The sequence below is a fragment of the Stegodyphus dumicola genome, chromosome 3, assembly GCF_044657685.1.
Source record: "Stegodyphus dumicola isolate Sdum_Otavi_A_Nest chromosome 3, ASM4465768v1".
NCBI classification, from domain to species: Eukaryota; Metazoa; Arthropoda; class Arachnida; order Araneae; family Eresidae; genus Stegodyphus; species Stegodyphus dumicola.
The window spans coordinates 69,675,480-69,690,637 of NC_140770.1; the positions used below are offsets into that span (position 1 = coordinate 69,675,480).

Consider the following 15,158-nt stretch of genomic DNA (forward strand, 5'->3'; position numbering starts at 1 on the left):
AGTTTTAGAAAGTTAGGGTAGACATTCCTATTTTTAATAAGATTATTATAGTTGAATGTGATAATATCATCAATATATCTGAAAAAGTATTAAAAATTATTAAAATAATTTTCAGAAAGGTTTTTAAGAAATTTAAATTTTTTAGAAAACAAATACAGGTAACACAGATGAGTTGAATAAAAACTTCCCTTTAGAATCCCATCTGTTTGTTAGGTAAAGAAACTCTGAATGTTTTATGTAGTTATTGAAAAGCGAGAAATAGAGAAATTCTTTCCATTTTTGCAAATCCAGAATAGTAAGCATTTCATGAAAAAAATTTGGTGGCTCCAGGAGACTTTCGTAGATTTCTTTGAGTGGGAGAGCAGAGTAGAGATTTTCAAAGTCATAGCAGTTAATATTATAAACTTTTAGATTAACTTTATCAACAATTTACAAGATGTTGTTATTAATCCAACAGTAGCTTTTATCAGCTTTAGCTCATCAAAGACTAAATTACATACTGATTTAAGCAGATTGTGAAAAGATTATCAAAATTCTTCTTGAAGCTTCTAGTACAATTTGCAATAAATCTAAATTTAACAGGATTTGTATGACATTTTGGTAAAGCATATAGATTGGCAAATCTATTGTTCGCAGTGTAAAGATATATTTTTTTTCATTTTTTGTGAAAAGCAGAAATTTTGTTGATTATTTTCCTTTCTTATTTTTGGAAATACAATAAGCAGAACTTTGCAGTTAATTTTCACTAAGAGAACTGTAGAACTTTTTTCATAAAATACTGAAATTACTGCTTGCTTTATCAATTTTGGTAATTGTAAATTGCTTTTTCAAATGTGAAAACTTCTGAAGTAAATTCTTCCACTTTTAATTCCTTTAAATGCTTTTAGGTAGTCAATTTAACGTTTGCTTTGAATAATTATTTTATTCTTTCATTCCTTTACAAGATGAGAAGGTAAACTTAGTAGAGAACTTGCTTTCAGTATAATCTTGTCAATAGCTGCAGAAATACTTTCGATACAATGGAATTTAGGAATGTATTTAATTGGTCTAAATTTTGTTCCCTTTTTCAAAGCTGCTTTAGTTCCTGATCTTTGATGCTAAGATTTTCTGTAATTATATGCTTGTACTGTTTGTCCAAATATGGTTGAAATAAAAAAAAAAAGTGTGATACTATAATATTTAATTAGATATTCTAAATCTTATGTTTTTTGCCTTATTTTATTTTGTAATTTTATTATGCACTTTTATAGTGAGAAAGTCTTGAATATGGAAGTAAAGCTTTAGCTTATCAAAACATTTTTAAATATGATTAAAATAAAATTAATAATTAACATACCTACTGCTGTACACATAAACTTAGTAACGTACCATATGAGTATCTTGATATAACACAAATACACATATCAACTGATTAAACATTAGTTGAATTTTCATACAAAGTTCTATAAATGTCTGCAGTAAATTAAAACAATTCAGAACAGATAAAATTTAATAAGAAAATTACCAGAGGTATGGCAATAAAATTTGGACATCTCAGGTTCATTAACTCAATAAATCGCATTTATTGCTGAAAAACATTTTCCTTAGTAAAGGCTTAAAATTAAAAACCGAGAGGTTCATTGATCTACCAAGAGATGTGACAAAAATTGGAAGTCTCTTGGTAAAACGAGCTGGTAGCTATAGAAATCATTCATAAAAAAAATATGGCAATTGTGCACATCTCTAGTGAAATTATTTATAACTACATTATATACTTGAAAGCTGATAACTATATGAATAATCTGTTTAAATACTCTTCCCTTCCTCTTCCTTTAAATATCTAATATACGTATATCCTTTCCACCAACATGTTATTACTGGAGATCTTAATATCATTGAAGATGCAGAATTACGAACCCTTCTGCAACTTGGCACCAAATTTCGTCCTACTTTCGGTGTTAATAAGCACATTTGCCTCAAACAATTCAATAATGATCTTGATAAATTTATAATATTAGCTAGTAATAGATCTAATTTACCTACTACAACTTTTCTAGAATGGAAAGCTGCACTAATTAAAGAATTTCAATGTTTGCTGTTCAAGGCACCTTTTTTTCAACTCTTTACACAATAAAAAACGTCTAAAGGATCTAATTCAAAAACTGCAAGATAACTTTATCATCACGATAAGTTATCTAGAATAGTATAAATAGTATCTAGAATGTGATTCATTATTTACATGTTATTGTTGCCAGCCTGCGAGAGTGAGGCTTTATCTATAATATATATTAAATTTTTTATTGTTTAAAAATTGTACTTTTTTAAAAAAACAATTATATAAATATGTAAAATAAATAATACCTTTTTAACTAATTCTAGATTATTGTATGTCTGATTTTTCTGCAGACACAGATACTTTTCCGAATCCAGTGCTAGTGCAGTTAGGTAGTGGCTATACTGAATATATTTTAGAATATTTTTTGCCAGATTCAGCATTTTATTATTAATTGCATTATTTTCTTATTACGAATATATTCTATACATTATATTATCATGTTTTTTTGGGGAGGGCGCCAAAATGCAGACGCCAGTTATGCTCACTACACCACTGGCTCTTGCCTGTGGCTAACATTTTTTCAGGCTGAGATCAGATCTGAAGCATAAGGTATTAGGGCATTTCCAAATTTCTTGACTTAATATATTTAATCTTCCATCTCTTTTTAACAATATAATGGTGTTCCAGATATGCATCAAAACAAATAAATCAATGGTCACTCAATGATGGACATTCATTCCATAAATGCCAATTATGGATACTACAAGAGAGGGAGAAGGTTTTTAATCTTACATCTGGCCAGCCTCTTGTCCGCATCATCCACAATGTTGGTGAACAGTCTAAGGAGTTAGCAATGCCCAAGGCACTTGTAAATACGTAATAGAGACTAGAACATAGCTACTTTCGTATTTTTTTCTGGTGCATTCCAAAGAGGCTCAGCATTGATATCTGGGATTGATTGTCAGGGAATGCTAAACATGATCCAGTTCAAATGCTGTAATCATGTCATGTGAAGGAAGGATGCACATGCTGGTAATAACAATGCTCACCCTTATGAAAAAAAAAAAAAAATGTAAGAATGGACTAATGTAAACCACTGCCACAAGGTTACTGGTACAGGGTTGCCACTCAAAGAGGAGAATGACATTCCCCGACTTTTCCAGGTATGTTTTGAGAAAATTCTAGTCTATCCGCGTAATGTATGTTGGCTCTGCTAAGAGGTAAATTAATTATGGTATTACTTGTACTGTGTAGCAAATTCACTTAATTATTCAATAAATCCCAGAGGACATTTATTCTTCATTATTCTTGGTACACTTTGTTTGATAATTTTGTTTACTTTTCCACTTAAAAAACTTAATAAAATTTAAGATATATACATTGGATAACAAATGTACGTTTTATTTAATTATTACTCATGATCATCCCCAGTTCAACACGAGGCTAATCCGGTTCTTATAAATCACAACGCAATGCTAAAAGTTAGGTTAGATTTTAGGTAAATTTAATTTGTGTGAGGTGTATTCTTAAAAGGCACCTTAACACTTGAAAACACAAATATAATTATAATAGAAGTTGTTTTCTCCACTGAAGATTGAAATTTGAATCTGCCCAATCTGGAATAAAATAAGGCTTTTTTTTTGCAGACATTCTGCAGCTAAACGAAAGAAAGAAATCTATTTAATGATATTTTTTTACTAAATTGAGGTATTTTATATTTATTTCGCAGCATACATAAGGAAAAAATGTGTGCATTAAATTTCGTAACGTCATTGTACTGCTAGAATTAATTTCAGGATTATGCCAGAGAAAATTTCCTGAAATTTGGAAATATTATTTACTAATGATAAATAAATTTAGAGGGAAGAAGCAACATTAAATGATATGAATAACATAAAAATAAATATAATTACTTAAAAATTTAATTAGAATAATCAACGATATTTTAGCGAATATAGTTATATATGGTTATCCTAGATGATTGATTACTATTTTTTATTTTACTGCAAAATGACAAGGTATTTATTAAAAAGAAAAGAAAAAAAAAAAAAAATTGCGGTAAAATCCTAGTATACGATACGGCCTTTGCATGATTTTGAAAATTGTCGCCAAATCCCGCTGTACCATACATGGAGATAATTCTGACCAAAGAACGTCTATGTAAAAAGTGGAGGGAAAATTTGCCAAGAGATTTGACGATGGAACGGCCGAATTTCCCTCTCCGCGATGTGTACAGGATATTGAGAAAGACGTGTTAAGAAGAAACGTTCTTTGACAAGAAAGAAAACTACGAAAATCCGTTTTTAAATTATTGCAAAAAATCCAAGAAGAAACGTTTTATCAAAGAACGTTTTTTCTTGGATTTTTCGCAATAATTTTAAAAACAGATTTTCGTAGATTCCCCCCCCCCGTCAAAATAACTAATCCATGAATTAATTTACTTGCGCCAAAAAATATTTTCTTTTCCTTTAGAGTTTAAAGACATTTTTAACGATATTCATTTTATGAACTCTTGATAACGTAACCTTCGAACTTCGACACCGGTTTCGAGCTTTGGCGACAGATATATCGCACATGCACAGCTGTTTGTCGCTATGATGGAACAGAGCCACGTCTGTTGAAGAGAGGTTTTCCTTCTTTACAATACATATTTTTTTAATTCTAACCTTCATGGTAACATATACTAGGATTAAACCCATTTTGTTTTATACGAGAACAAGTACTTTCTTTAGTTCATGCACTGCACATGCGATTCTCGAGGTTACTGGAAACCAAAAGTTGTGGGAAACTTGCTTTGCCTTTCTAAAAAGACAATCAAATTGGAGCTGCAAAAATTGGCTCTATGCCAGCTGCCCGAATGACACTCACGTGATACACAATTCGCCAAAAAAGTTATCTCTTCCGACGTCGGCGCAAAACTCGCCTTTTTTGGCGGGATCGTTGTATGAAATTCCCTGACTTTTCCAGATTTTGACTAAAACACTTAAATTCCCTGACTTTTCCCTGAATTTTTTGGTCAATTTACGAATTCCCTGACTTTTTTCCAGGTAACGTGGCAACCCTGCTGGTAGACTGAATGGCTTTCAGAGAGCTCAGACTTGTTATTTTCTTGTTGGTAGTGCAGAACTCCTAGAGGACAGCCACTTAAAAGTTGTTTGTAATATGCCTACTGAAATGCCATGTACTTATAGTACGCCCACTGAAAAGGTGTTAAGCATAATTCTGTGCCACGTTATCAGTTACAGCATGGCACCTTTGCAGACTTCCCTGTAATACTGAGAAGCCCTGAAGTATATTTGTATGAAAATATCCATGCTCCATCTTCATTGTTGAGGAGCTACTCTCAGGTGACTAAGTTCTAGCTCAGTGTTTCCCCACCTTTTTTGTGCTATGTCCACCTAATCCTCTCTAAAATTTTTAAGCTCCCCCTAGCATATACCGTATTTGACGGCATATAAGATGCACCCTTATTTAGACGGCCACGCACAAGGAATATAAGTTTCAATAGCGTGGTTTCTTTTAGTTCTCATATTTTGTAAAAGCCAAATACACAACTATTGAATGCAATTACCTTCACGTATAAGACTGTGTCCTTCAAGATGCAGGTAATTTTTTTGAGACCAAATTTAGGGAAAAAAGTGCATCTTATATGCCGTCAATATGGTACATAATTTTTAATGTTTAAAAATTGAAATGTTCACGAAAGAAACTTGAATGATAGCTTTTAGGAAGAAATGACTACGAAATTTTGTGAGCAAACACAGTAAGTGAACTTTAAAAACATGGAGAACTGAAATTCAAGAAAAAAAAATTCATTTTAGTGAAAGTTTTTCATTTTAAGTATTATTAATTTTTATTATTTAAATTTAGCGAGTTCCTTGCACTTGATACTTTCTGCAAAGAAATTTTATGTCAGGTTCCAATTTAGATAACTTGAGTCTCAAGTCTCCCTCTTTCATTATATCCAACTGATTTCTTTCTTTTTTAGCAGCAAATCATTTATGGCACTGAATCCGCATTCAGCAAAATATGAAGATGGAAACGGTAACAATAGTTCTCTTGCAAATTTTGTTGCATTTGGATATCTGATTCTGGTTTCCTCACAAAGTTATGTCATCGCTCCTTTTATATTAAATAAAGTTTTAATTGACTCATCATTTTGAATTTCTGCCAGTTCTTTTTACTGCATATTTGAAATATCAGCCAAATTCACTAGCATTGGCTGCATCATCCAAGTTAGGAAATCTATTTGTTTTAAGCTACAAAATCTTTTAAATCAGCCGATAAAATTTTCAGATGATCGACAATAACAAGTATAGCAGTATCAATGACAAGTATAGCGGTAGTCATGTCACATTTTTGGAGCCAATGAGATTTTTCAAAATTTTTGTGGTAAATATTTTTTGTGGTAATAAATTTTGTGGTATATGCCTGACATAATTCAACAAAGATAATGAAACCAAATATCTTCCTTTTGCATTGACGTAAGTTTTATTTGCTCCTTGAAGTTGTTTATTTAATATATTTAATTTTTCAAAGATATTGGCTAAATAACCCACAATTGCCTTGTTATCATCTGTTAACGGATTTTTCATTTCAGGTTTGTTGTGTATAAAATAACTAAGAGTATCAAATAGTTCTATAAATCTTTCCAAGCAGTTCCCTTTCCACAGTCTTCTTACTTCAGTGTGAAGTACAAGTCTCATATAGTCTTCATTTTGTTCTTCATAAGATAACTTGAAAAGACGTTCACATTTGGCCCTAGCTTTAATAGCACTATTATACACTTTATAACTGAATTTAGTACTTCATTTAGAACAGGCGAATTGTTTTTAGCTGGCAGGTTTTCTCTATGAATAACACAATGCACAAGAAGCATTTCTGGATTCTCATCTTTTATCAATTTTAAGCAACCCTTTTTCTTATTCCGTGCTTTATTTTATTTTTCAACCATCATATTAGAAGCACCATCTGCAGTACAAGATGTATTATATTTTTTATATCTAAGTAATTTTTTAGCTTACTATAAATATCTTTGGAGGTAGTGGTTCTTTCTAATGATTTACAGAAGAACATGTTTTCGGCAAAATCACCTTTACGAATATATCTTACATAAGTTACAAGTACGGCCTCACTGTCTCTCAAAGTTGGTTCATCCATTTGCACCGAAAATTTTCTTATTTTCAGCTTTTTAACAAGTTGTATTTCAATGTCCTCATTTAATCTTTCTTCTGCAAACAGTATTGTTATTTAGTGGCATAGCTGTAACATCTTTTTCTAGAACAGTTTTAAATGCTGATATTGATGGTTCTCCCCTATAGTACGGCTTTTCCCAGATTAAATGATGAGTAATGAAATTTGATAGCCTGAAGAGCACAATTAACAGTTGCATTATGAGCAGTAAATAGAGAATTTAATATTACTCTTTTTTCAAAAATTTTCCTTAAAGTGTGAAAATAATTCAAATCTGAATTAATATCAGCATTATGTTTCGCCTTCAAATGTGCCTCAAGACGACCTAGTTTCATTGATTTGTTGGTCAGGCATTATTGGCATACAAAAGTTGATCGTTTATGGACCAGGTATAAAACCAAATTTTAAATATGCCTCCAAATACCGACAATTTTTTTTTTTTTTTTTTTTTTTGCTTGCACCCCTCATTTTACTAAGGCCTGAAAGAAATAAATACAAGATCAATATAAGCAAAGCTTCCATTTAAGGAAAGACTAATATACCGGTTGCCATTCCTACAGTAAAAAATAAAATAAATTCGTTGGCTGAAATGTGCGAGAAAAGTCTGGAAAGCATAATGTGTCAGTTATTTAAATGCCTTTAAAAGCATTTTAATGTCCATGTCTACAGCGAGAATTCTTTATAAAATATTTAAAATGCACCGCAATTTAAAAACGTTTTTACATATACATCACTTACATTTTTCTTTATTTTGGGGAATAAAAAAGAAAATTTTAAAAAAAATTTCACTTTATGAAACATATTTAGAACATCCTTTGTCCCCTTAAACTCTGGATGAGTCCATTTTCAAATTGCCCCCTTGTGGGGCATGGACCCCACGTTGGGAAACACGGCTCTAGCTTATATACTGAGTATACTCTAGCACTTGCAGAATAGGTGAATTTAAAGGTGATGCCTCGTTTCTTGTTAAAATCCTTGTAGTTGGTGCAATGAGGTGTTGTCATGCATGTGTCACCTGAATGTTGTTTTCCACAGGTATCACAAATTAGTACGCTGCAGCTGTGGCTAATGTGGCCTAATTTCTGGCAGTTAAAGCACCCGTATACTTTAATGCAGTGTTTCTCAACGGACTGGTACCAGTCCGCAAGAAATATTTGCCAATCCGCAAAATATCCAGCTATCTGTCCAAAAATTGTGTCAATTGGTCGAATTATTAAACTTACCGTGAGAATGTACCGAAATATGTTACCGGTCCTTGGAGTAAACCCAGTTCAGAAACACTGCTCTAATGTACTGCCTGAATACACAGCAAACACACTTAACTGTTATCTTTCACTATTTTTAAGGTATTGGATAGGATTTCAATAATCTAATTACTAACAGCTGATGATGTGTGGGCAGGTATCCCTGGATAAATATGGCAATGACATACCAATGGGGCTGAATTCTTGAACACCGCTTGAATGTCATCTACTGTGGCTGAAGCTAGCAAACTAAAAACAATCACTGACCTTTTTTTCTAGTACCCCAGACTCACTGAGGAGTGTGGGTTTCTCCTTAATCACTTTTTTGACCATGTCTGTGTGCTCTTCATTGGTGCACCGCACCAACAGTTCCTAGGTCCTAGTGGATAAAACTTCGACAGTAATTCTCATAATTCTAGCACATATTTCAGTGCTGAGCTGGAACCAAACTTGCTCAGAAGAATGGTCTGTATCCTGGGCTTTTATTAGTAAAATTTTATTGAACAAGAGCTTCTCAAAGACTATAAATATGCTTTTTCCTACACACTTTCATAAATGGGAGCTCAGAAACCTTTTCTTGAATGTGACAGTGCTTTAGCAGACAGTGTAATAGAAGCTAGTGGTAGAGAAGAAACATGCAAGGTTTCACACTACTGATGTAATGCATGAATTTGACCATGCAGCTGGGCGTAAATTAGCTCTTTTTTGGTGATAATGTTTCAAACTGTACTAACAAAGGAGGACAATTGTTTTCTTTTAGAAGCTTTTAATGTCTTAGCTATTCTGGGCAGTACAGTAAACAGTTTGAGTTGATCACAAATATGATTAACCACCTCTAATCTGGAAGCAGAAGAAATAAAGACAATGCACTTATTTCTACATATGGTGAGCTTTGGTTAGTATGCACCGAACTAACTGCACTTGCCAAAAGATGTTGGCATACATGTATGCATAGTTATGAGATAAGAAAATTAATGTAAAAATATAAGTTATAAAAATTATGCATTTATTATATTAAGTGTAAAAAATATTAAATGATGCTATAATGTTAAAAAAAATAATGGGATAATTAATCAACATGAATACTTTACATATATTAAAACACAAATGAGCAAAAATTGTTAAAACAATCAAGCAGAGAATAGATAGTAAAATAGATAGATAAGACAGAAAAATAGAGAATAGATAGATTTTGCGAAGTCTAAAATGTAAATAACAGGTAAGCAACTAATGATGGAAGTAAGTCATAAATATAAATAGAAAAAAATGAAATAATTATCAGCAGAGTCAGATAAGAGCACTAAAAACACAGTAAGCCAATACTGTAAATAATTTCAGACGCTCGAAATAACAATTATATAAGCTGCAATTATTAAAAAAAATTTTTCTTTTATATATACAAGGTATAATCGAACAAGAAAGAATAAGAGCAGCAATTAGTAAAAAATAAACAACTGTCTAAAATTCGCTTTATACTTAAATATATAGGCTTGTGGAAACAAGCCTATATATTTAAGTATAGAGCGAATAATAACACTAATATAAGGCACAGTTGTGAGTAAATGCAAACATATTAACACTGAGAATAATCTTAAGTTGCTGTCACTAATTTCACTGAGCATTTACAGAATTGCAAAAAAGTGTTTAATGCAGAATAAATAAATTTAAAAAAAAAAAGTTGTTTATGGAAATACTGCAGCAGCAGGAATTAGGTGGTGCCAGGAGATCTGTCTTCGCCAAAGGATGTTTTGTTGTTTATCACGCATGCAGTCAACAATGGCAAATGTCTCTGTTAAGTGTGGAAAGTACACAAATGAAGCACAAGCTCGTTGCATGGTAATGGTCATTACCAGTTGTTTCATAACCAGAATACACAGGGAGAACTGTTAGATTTTAAAAAACCTACATTTATCAAACTGCTGACTATGAATGATCATTCAATTGCTGAAGAAAAGCACTGGTGGGTGAAGCATGACACTATGAAGGTCATGGTTATAAAACACTGACACTGGGATCGTACACATTTCTGCACACAGAAATCAAGTACTTTTAAGGACTTTTAAGGACCATTAATGAAAAAAATTAAGGACCTATGAGCAAATGGGAAATGAATAAATTCAATTAAAAATATTATCCATGCCTGAATTTCACTTTTGTAATACCATCCTAAAATGAAATAGATCCCTAAGTAGTATGCAGTATTACTAAACATGAATTAATTAACATAATTATTAATAAGTTTGAGAATAAAATAAACTTTATGCAGTTTATCAAGTAGCTTTAAATATTTGACACATATAATAGTTGGACATATTTGAAAGAAATAAGTGACATTTACATTTTACAAACAGTTAGCTTTATGTTGATTTTTTTTATGTCTCGTTTTGTCGCATACTTAGTCAGTCTAGAGGTTTAGTAAATAGCAGGTAGATTTCATGTATAATTGCATAGGTTAAAATGACTGAATGTTGTCACCACTGCTGCTTGTCTAGAGAGAGACCTGCTGATTAGAACGAACCTGAAAGGCTTGACGTATGCACAGTTGACAAGTGTTGAAAGTTAGTCAGGCTCTGTTTGATGCAGTTAGTGTCGTAGCTTCATGTAGAGTTCCAGACATTGTAACCCAGTTGATATACTTTAAGGTTCCAATAAGCTATTAAAGCACCAGAGGTGATAAACTGTTTTGTATTATTTTAAGTCTCACTAGATGCAAAGAATAAGTTTTACTTGAATTTTTACACTTTTTTATTTTATCTTGTGACCACAGTGAGTATTAATGAAAGGCAATAACTCACTTTAATATCTAAGGATAATTTTTAAGGGTAAGCAGTTAGTTATAAATAATTAAATTAGGTAGTTTGATAACCTTAGTCATTATGGATTTACATGGCCACTATTAAATTTTATTTTTTAACAATATTTGTTAAAAAAAAACACTATTAAAATCAAAATCTAATAACATTTCACAGTTTAAAATACATGTAATTTAGGACATTAGGATAATTACACTGTAAAAGCTACAAAACATTTATGTCTTCTAACAACAACACTCAAAAAATATTTATCCGTCATTTTAATTTGAAGCCTTCCGAAACATTTTGGCTACTTTATATCGATTTCCTTCTCTTTAAGCATCTTTTCTAACAATTAAAGATTTGTCTCACTATGCAAACTAATGCTCTTGCTAGTTTCTGCGTGCTTGTCAACCTCTCCACAATGTACCTATGAGGGTTTACTTGATCTGGTAAAAGTTAAATAGTCCGAAACCTCCGACAGATGTGAAGCATATTATCGCTATGTCTGAAAGTATTTACAACATCAGACAAAAGTTTAAAATAAAGAACTTAGAACATAAAGGCATTTTCTGATGCTAACAAAATCAATTACAGCTCATGGTGACGTAATTAAACAAGAACATCCTAATTCAAACTAAAAATGTGGACTAGTGGTCAAAGATTAAACACGTTTCCTTTTCATTTTAGAATTTCTGGATTTAATTAAGGATTTCTCTTATTCTAAAACACACTAAATGCATTTAGAATTTATACAAAAGGTGGCTAATTTTATTTCTTTAGTAATATTATCATTCAAAAGAAATATAAAATATATATTGTAAAGGCCGGTTACAGAGCTGATGTGCCAGAATTTTTAGAATTTAGTGACACACCAAATAACAAAATCTAGAAATGGTAAAATTTTTAGAATTTAGAGCAGACACTGGAAGCAGAACTTAGAAGTGCACTAGGCAGCAGAATTTAGGATCCACAGAGATTGCATCAGGTGGAAAAATGTGTACCAGCTCTGTGTATGATGCATTAAGACATATTAGATTAATCTTTTAAATTGTAAGTTTTCAATTTATTTATTAATAAAAACATCCCTATCTATAATGCCTGCCCATGTGATAAGATTAAAAGCATTTTTGATATTTTCCATGCTTGTGTCTAGTGAAAAGTAGAGAAAATAAAGGGAAGATAAATATGTTAAGATTCTAGTATCAGAAGTAAAATAGTCAAATATTATGTTTTCACTGTCCTTCCAGACATTCTCCAAAAAGTAAAAAATTCATTGCAAACTTTCTGTAAAATACATCCATTACATGTTGATACCATGGAGACATTTTTCATTTTGTCACATATTTCTCGAATCTTCTAGAATCGTGGGTCTATAAATCTTGCCTTCAAATCCTTCTAAACTTTCCAAGCTGCTATGTCTAAAATCCTAAAGAAAAATTTTCTCTACCATTTCTGTAACAGCAAAAAGATAGAAATATTTCGGGGGGGGGGGAAAGGAGGGGAAAAGTATAAAATTAATTTTATAGAGAAAACTGATGCCCATTATGAAAATTTTGAATAATCTGAGACAATTAATTACATGGGAAAAACTCTTACTATGAAAAAATTAAAAACAAGACATTTTTAATTAATTACATAGATAATTTTGCTTTTGCTAAGAGCTGTTTCGTAAATTGTGCTTTACAGCATTATACCTTATTTATTTTTCAGATTAAAAATATTGTATAATAAGTTCCAAAATAATTCTTTATAATATGACAGCAAAAAATAATAATGTTTTATTTTAATCTTATTTTTTAAATATAATTTCAATATATTACCATTATTTTAATAAAATTTATCAATGTTATGATGTTTTAAAAAAAATTGTTGGAAAATTCCCAGATCTCAAAATTAAAAAATTTTCTATAAAAACTTATCTTAAAATCGCCAAAATGTTGATAAGTCGCCAAATTTAGAGCCGTTTAATAAAAGAATTCACATCCCCAAAGCGAGAAGTTGTTTAAGAGCTCTTTATTAGAAAAAAATGAATTTCAAAATGCTTACGTTTCACTTCTTGCTTAGAAATTCGAGTATCCCATCATTTCTATTAGAAATAGAAACAAATTATGAGCCCATTCAAAAGATAACCATATATGTCACTGAATCCCAAAAAATATTCCTCCAAAATGCTAATTCACACTCAAAATGGCAGTCGTAAAAACAGACAGAAATTTCAGATGATTAAAATTAAGGACCTTCTACGATTTTGGCCAAAATTAAGGACTTTTAAGGACCAAAATTCGATTCCAAAAAATCTAAGAACTTTTAAGAACTCTTTAGGACCGTACGAACCCTGTGACAGTATGCAGAAGAGAAGTTACAGCTAAATTCTTAATTCACTTACATACACAAATAGCATATCCACAAGAATGCACATAATGTATATAAATTTTGACATGATTTTTTTTTTTTTTTTTTTAAACCAAGAGCATTGAAAACAAGTCTATGAATCAGACCAATGCATCTCCCATACAGCACTAAAAAGTACAATTCAACCTTACAGCAACATAACTGCAATTAAGAAGAATAATGTTAGGAAACAAATCACATTATTCTATTCTTCTGCAAAATAAGTTACACTTTACACATTGCATTTTATCATTTCCTTTAACAATTTTTACATATTGAAAGAATGTTAAGACACTATACTGAGTACCATAATGAAACTATAATTTTTTTCTCAACAAAATAACTTATGAATGCACAGAAAGATAAAATTACATATTGATTTCAATGTGCAGTAATTATGTTTGCATTACGAAGTTTTTTTTAACTAATTAGGTAGATCTTCAGTGACATAGCATATTGCGAAATATGCTACATTACAAAAGAATTCAATCATCTCACCTCCCCCATGAAAAACACAAGTGAATTTTAAAAAATGTATATATATATAATATGATATAATAGCAACAAAGGAAAAGGCAGAGCAGTGTTGATGCACATGTAGATTCATACTGAAGAAGAAGCATTCTGATTGCGTCGTAAGATAATAGGTTGACTTTGTAATATCTAAAAAACTTGGCAGTCAAGGCAGTTTTAATTCCATTTTTATTTTCAACTGACATTTGTGGTCACGGTTAACTTGGCACTCTAGTGTGCCTATTCAAGAACATTTACACTTTTGATATTATAGCAATAGCAAGCAAGACAACGAAATTACATCCTAGCAGGGCAGAGAGCGAAGCTGAAGTGCGTAGTTATGCAAGATGGAAGCACATGAAAAGTTTTGGTTCCCAATTATTATGTCATCAGAGCTGCACAGATCATAGAATGACGCAATCCAGAGAAGTTATTACAATTTTTATAACAAGGAGGGAGAATTAATGTTTTACCGTTAGTTTAAATTATAATTTTGATTTATATATTTTTATCTTACATATATATATGTATGTATGTATGTATAATGTGGCAAAAGAAAATTACAATTTTGATTATCTGATAATTCAGATTATCAGTGTATTTGCATATAAACATGACTTCATTACATACCACATAATCTCGATGTGTAATTTGCCTCTTGACTTCAATAACTTGAGTGTTGACATCACAACGCCTCTGAGTATGCATGTAACTCCAATTACCTAAATTGAATTAGAAAAATGAAGCACATTAAAATAGACACAAATATATAAATCAAAGAACATCATATGAAATTTATAAAATGAATACCATTTTGACCACGTTTTCGTAATCTTGACTGAATTCGTGGATGTGAGGTAACAAGATAGTCATGGACAACTTCAAAATCTTGAAATGGGGGAAATTCCTAAAACAGGTTTAAATAAGATATGAAAGGAAATATTTAAAAATCCAAAATGCAAATTTTTACAAAAATTAAACATTAAA

At 31.1% G+C, this 15,158-nt stretch overlaps 1 protein-coding gene across 2 annotated transcripts in view; it reads right to left on the reverse strand.

Annotated features, from left to right (window-relative positions):
- The window catches only part of Ttd14 (TRPL translocation defect 14), a 115,159-nt gene that overhangs the window by 15,524 nt on the left and 84,477 nt on the right, over positions 1 to 15,158 (reverse strand). For both annotated transcript variants that reach the window (XM_035370446.2, XM_035370447.2), the window contains 2 exons: positions 14,982 to 15,078; positions 14,802 to 14,893 (listed from right to left, as the gene is read on the reverse strand). In XM_035370446.2, coding sequence (XP_035226337.1) covers positions 14,802 to 14,893; positions 14,982 to 15,078 — 189 coding nt within the window. The remainder of the gene's footprint in view (positions 1 to 14,801; positions 14,894 to 14,981; positions 15,079 to 15,158) is intronic.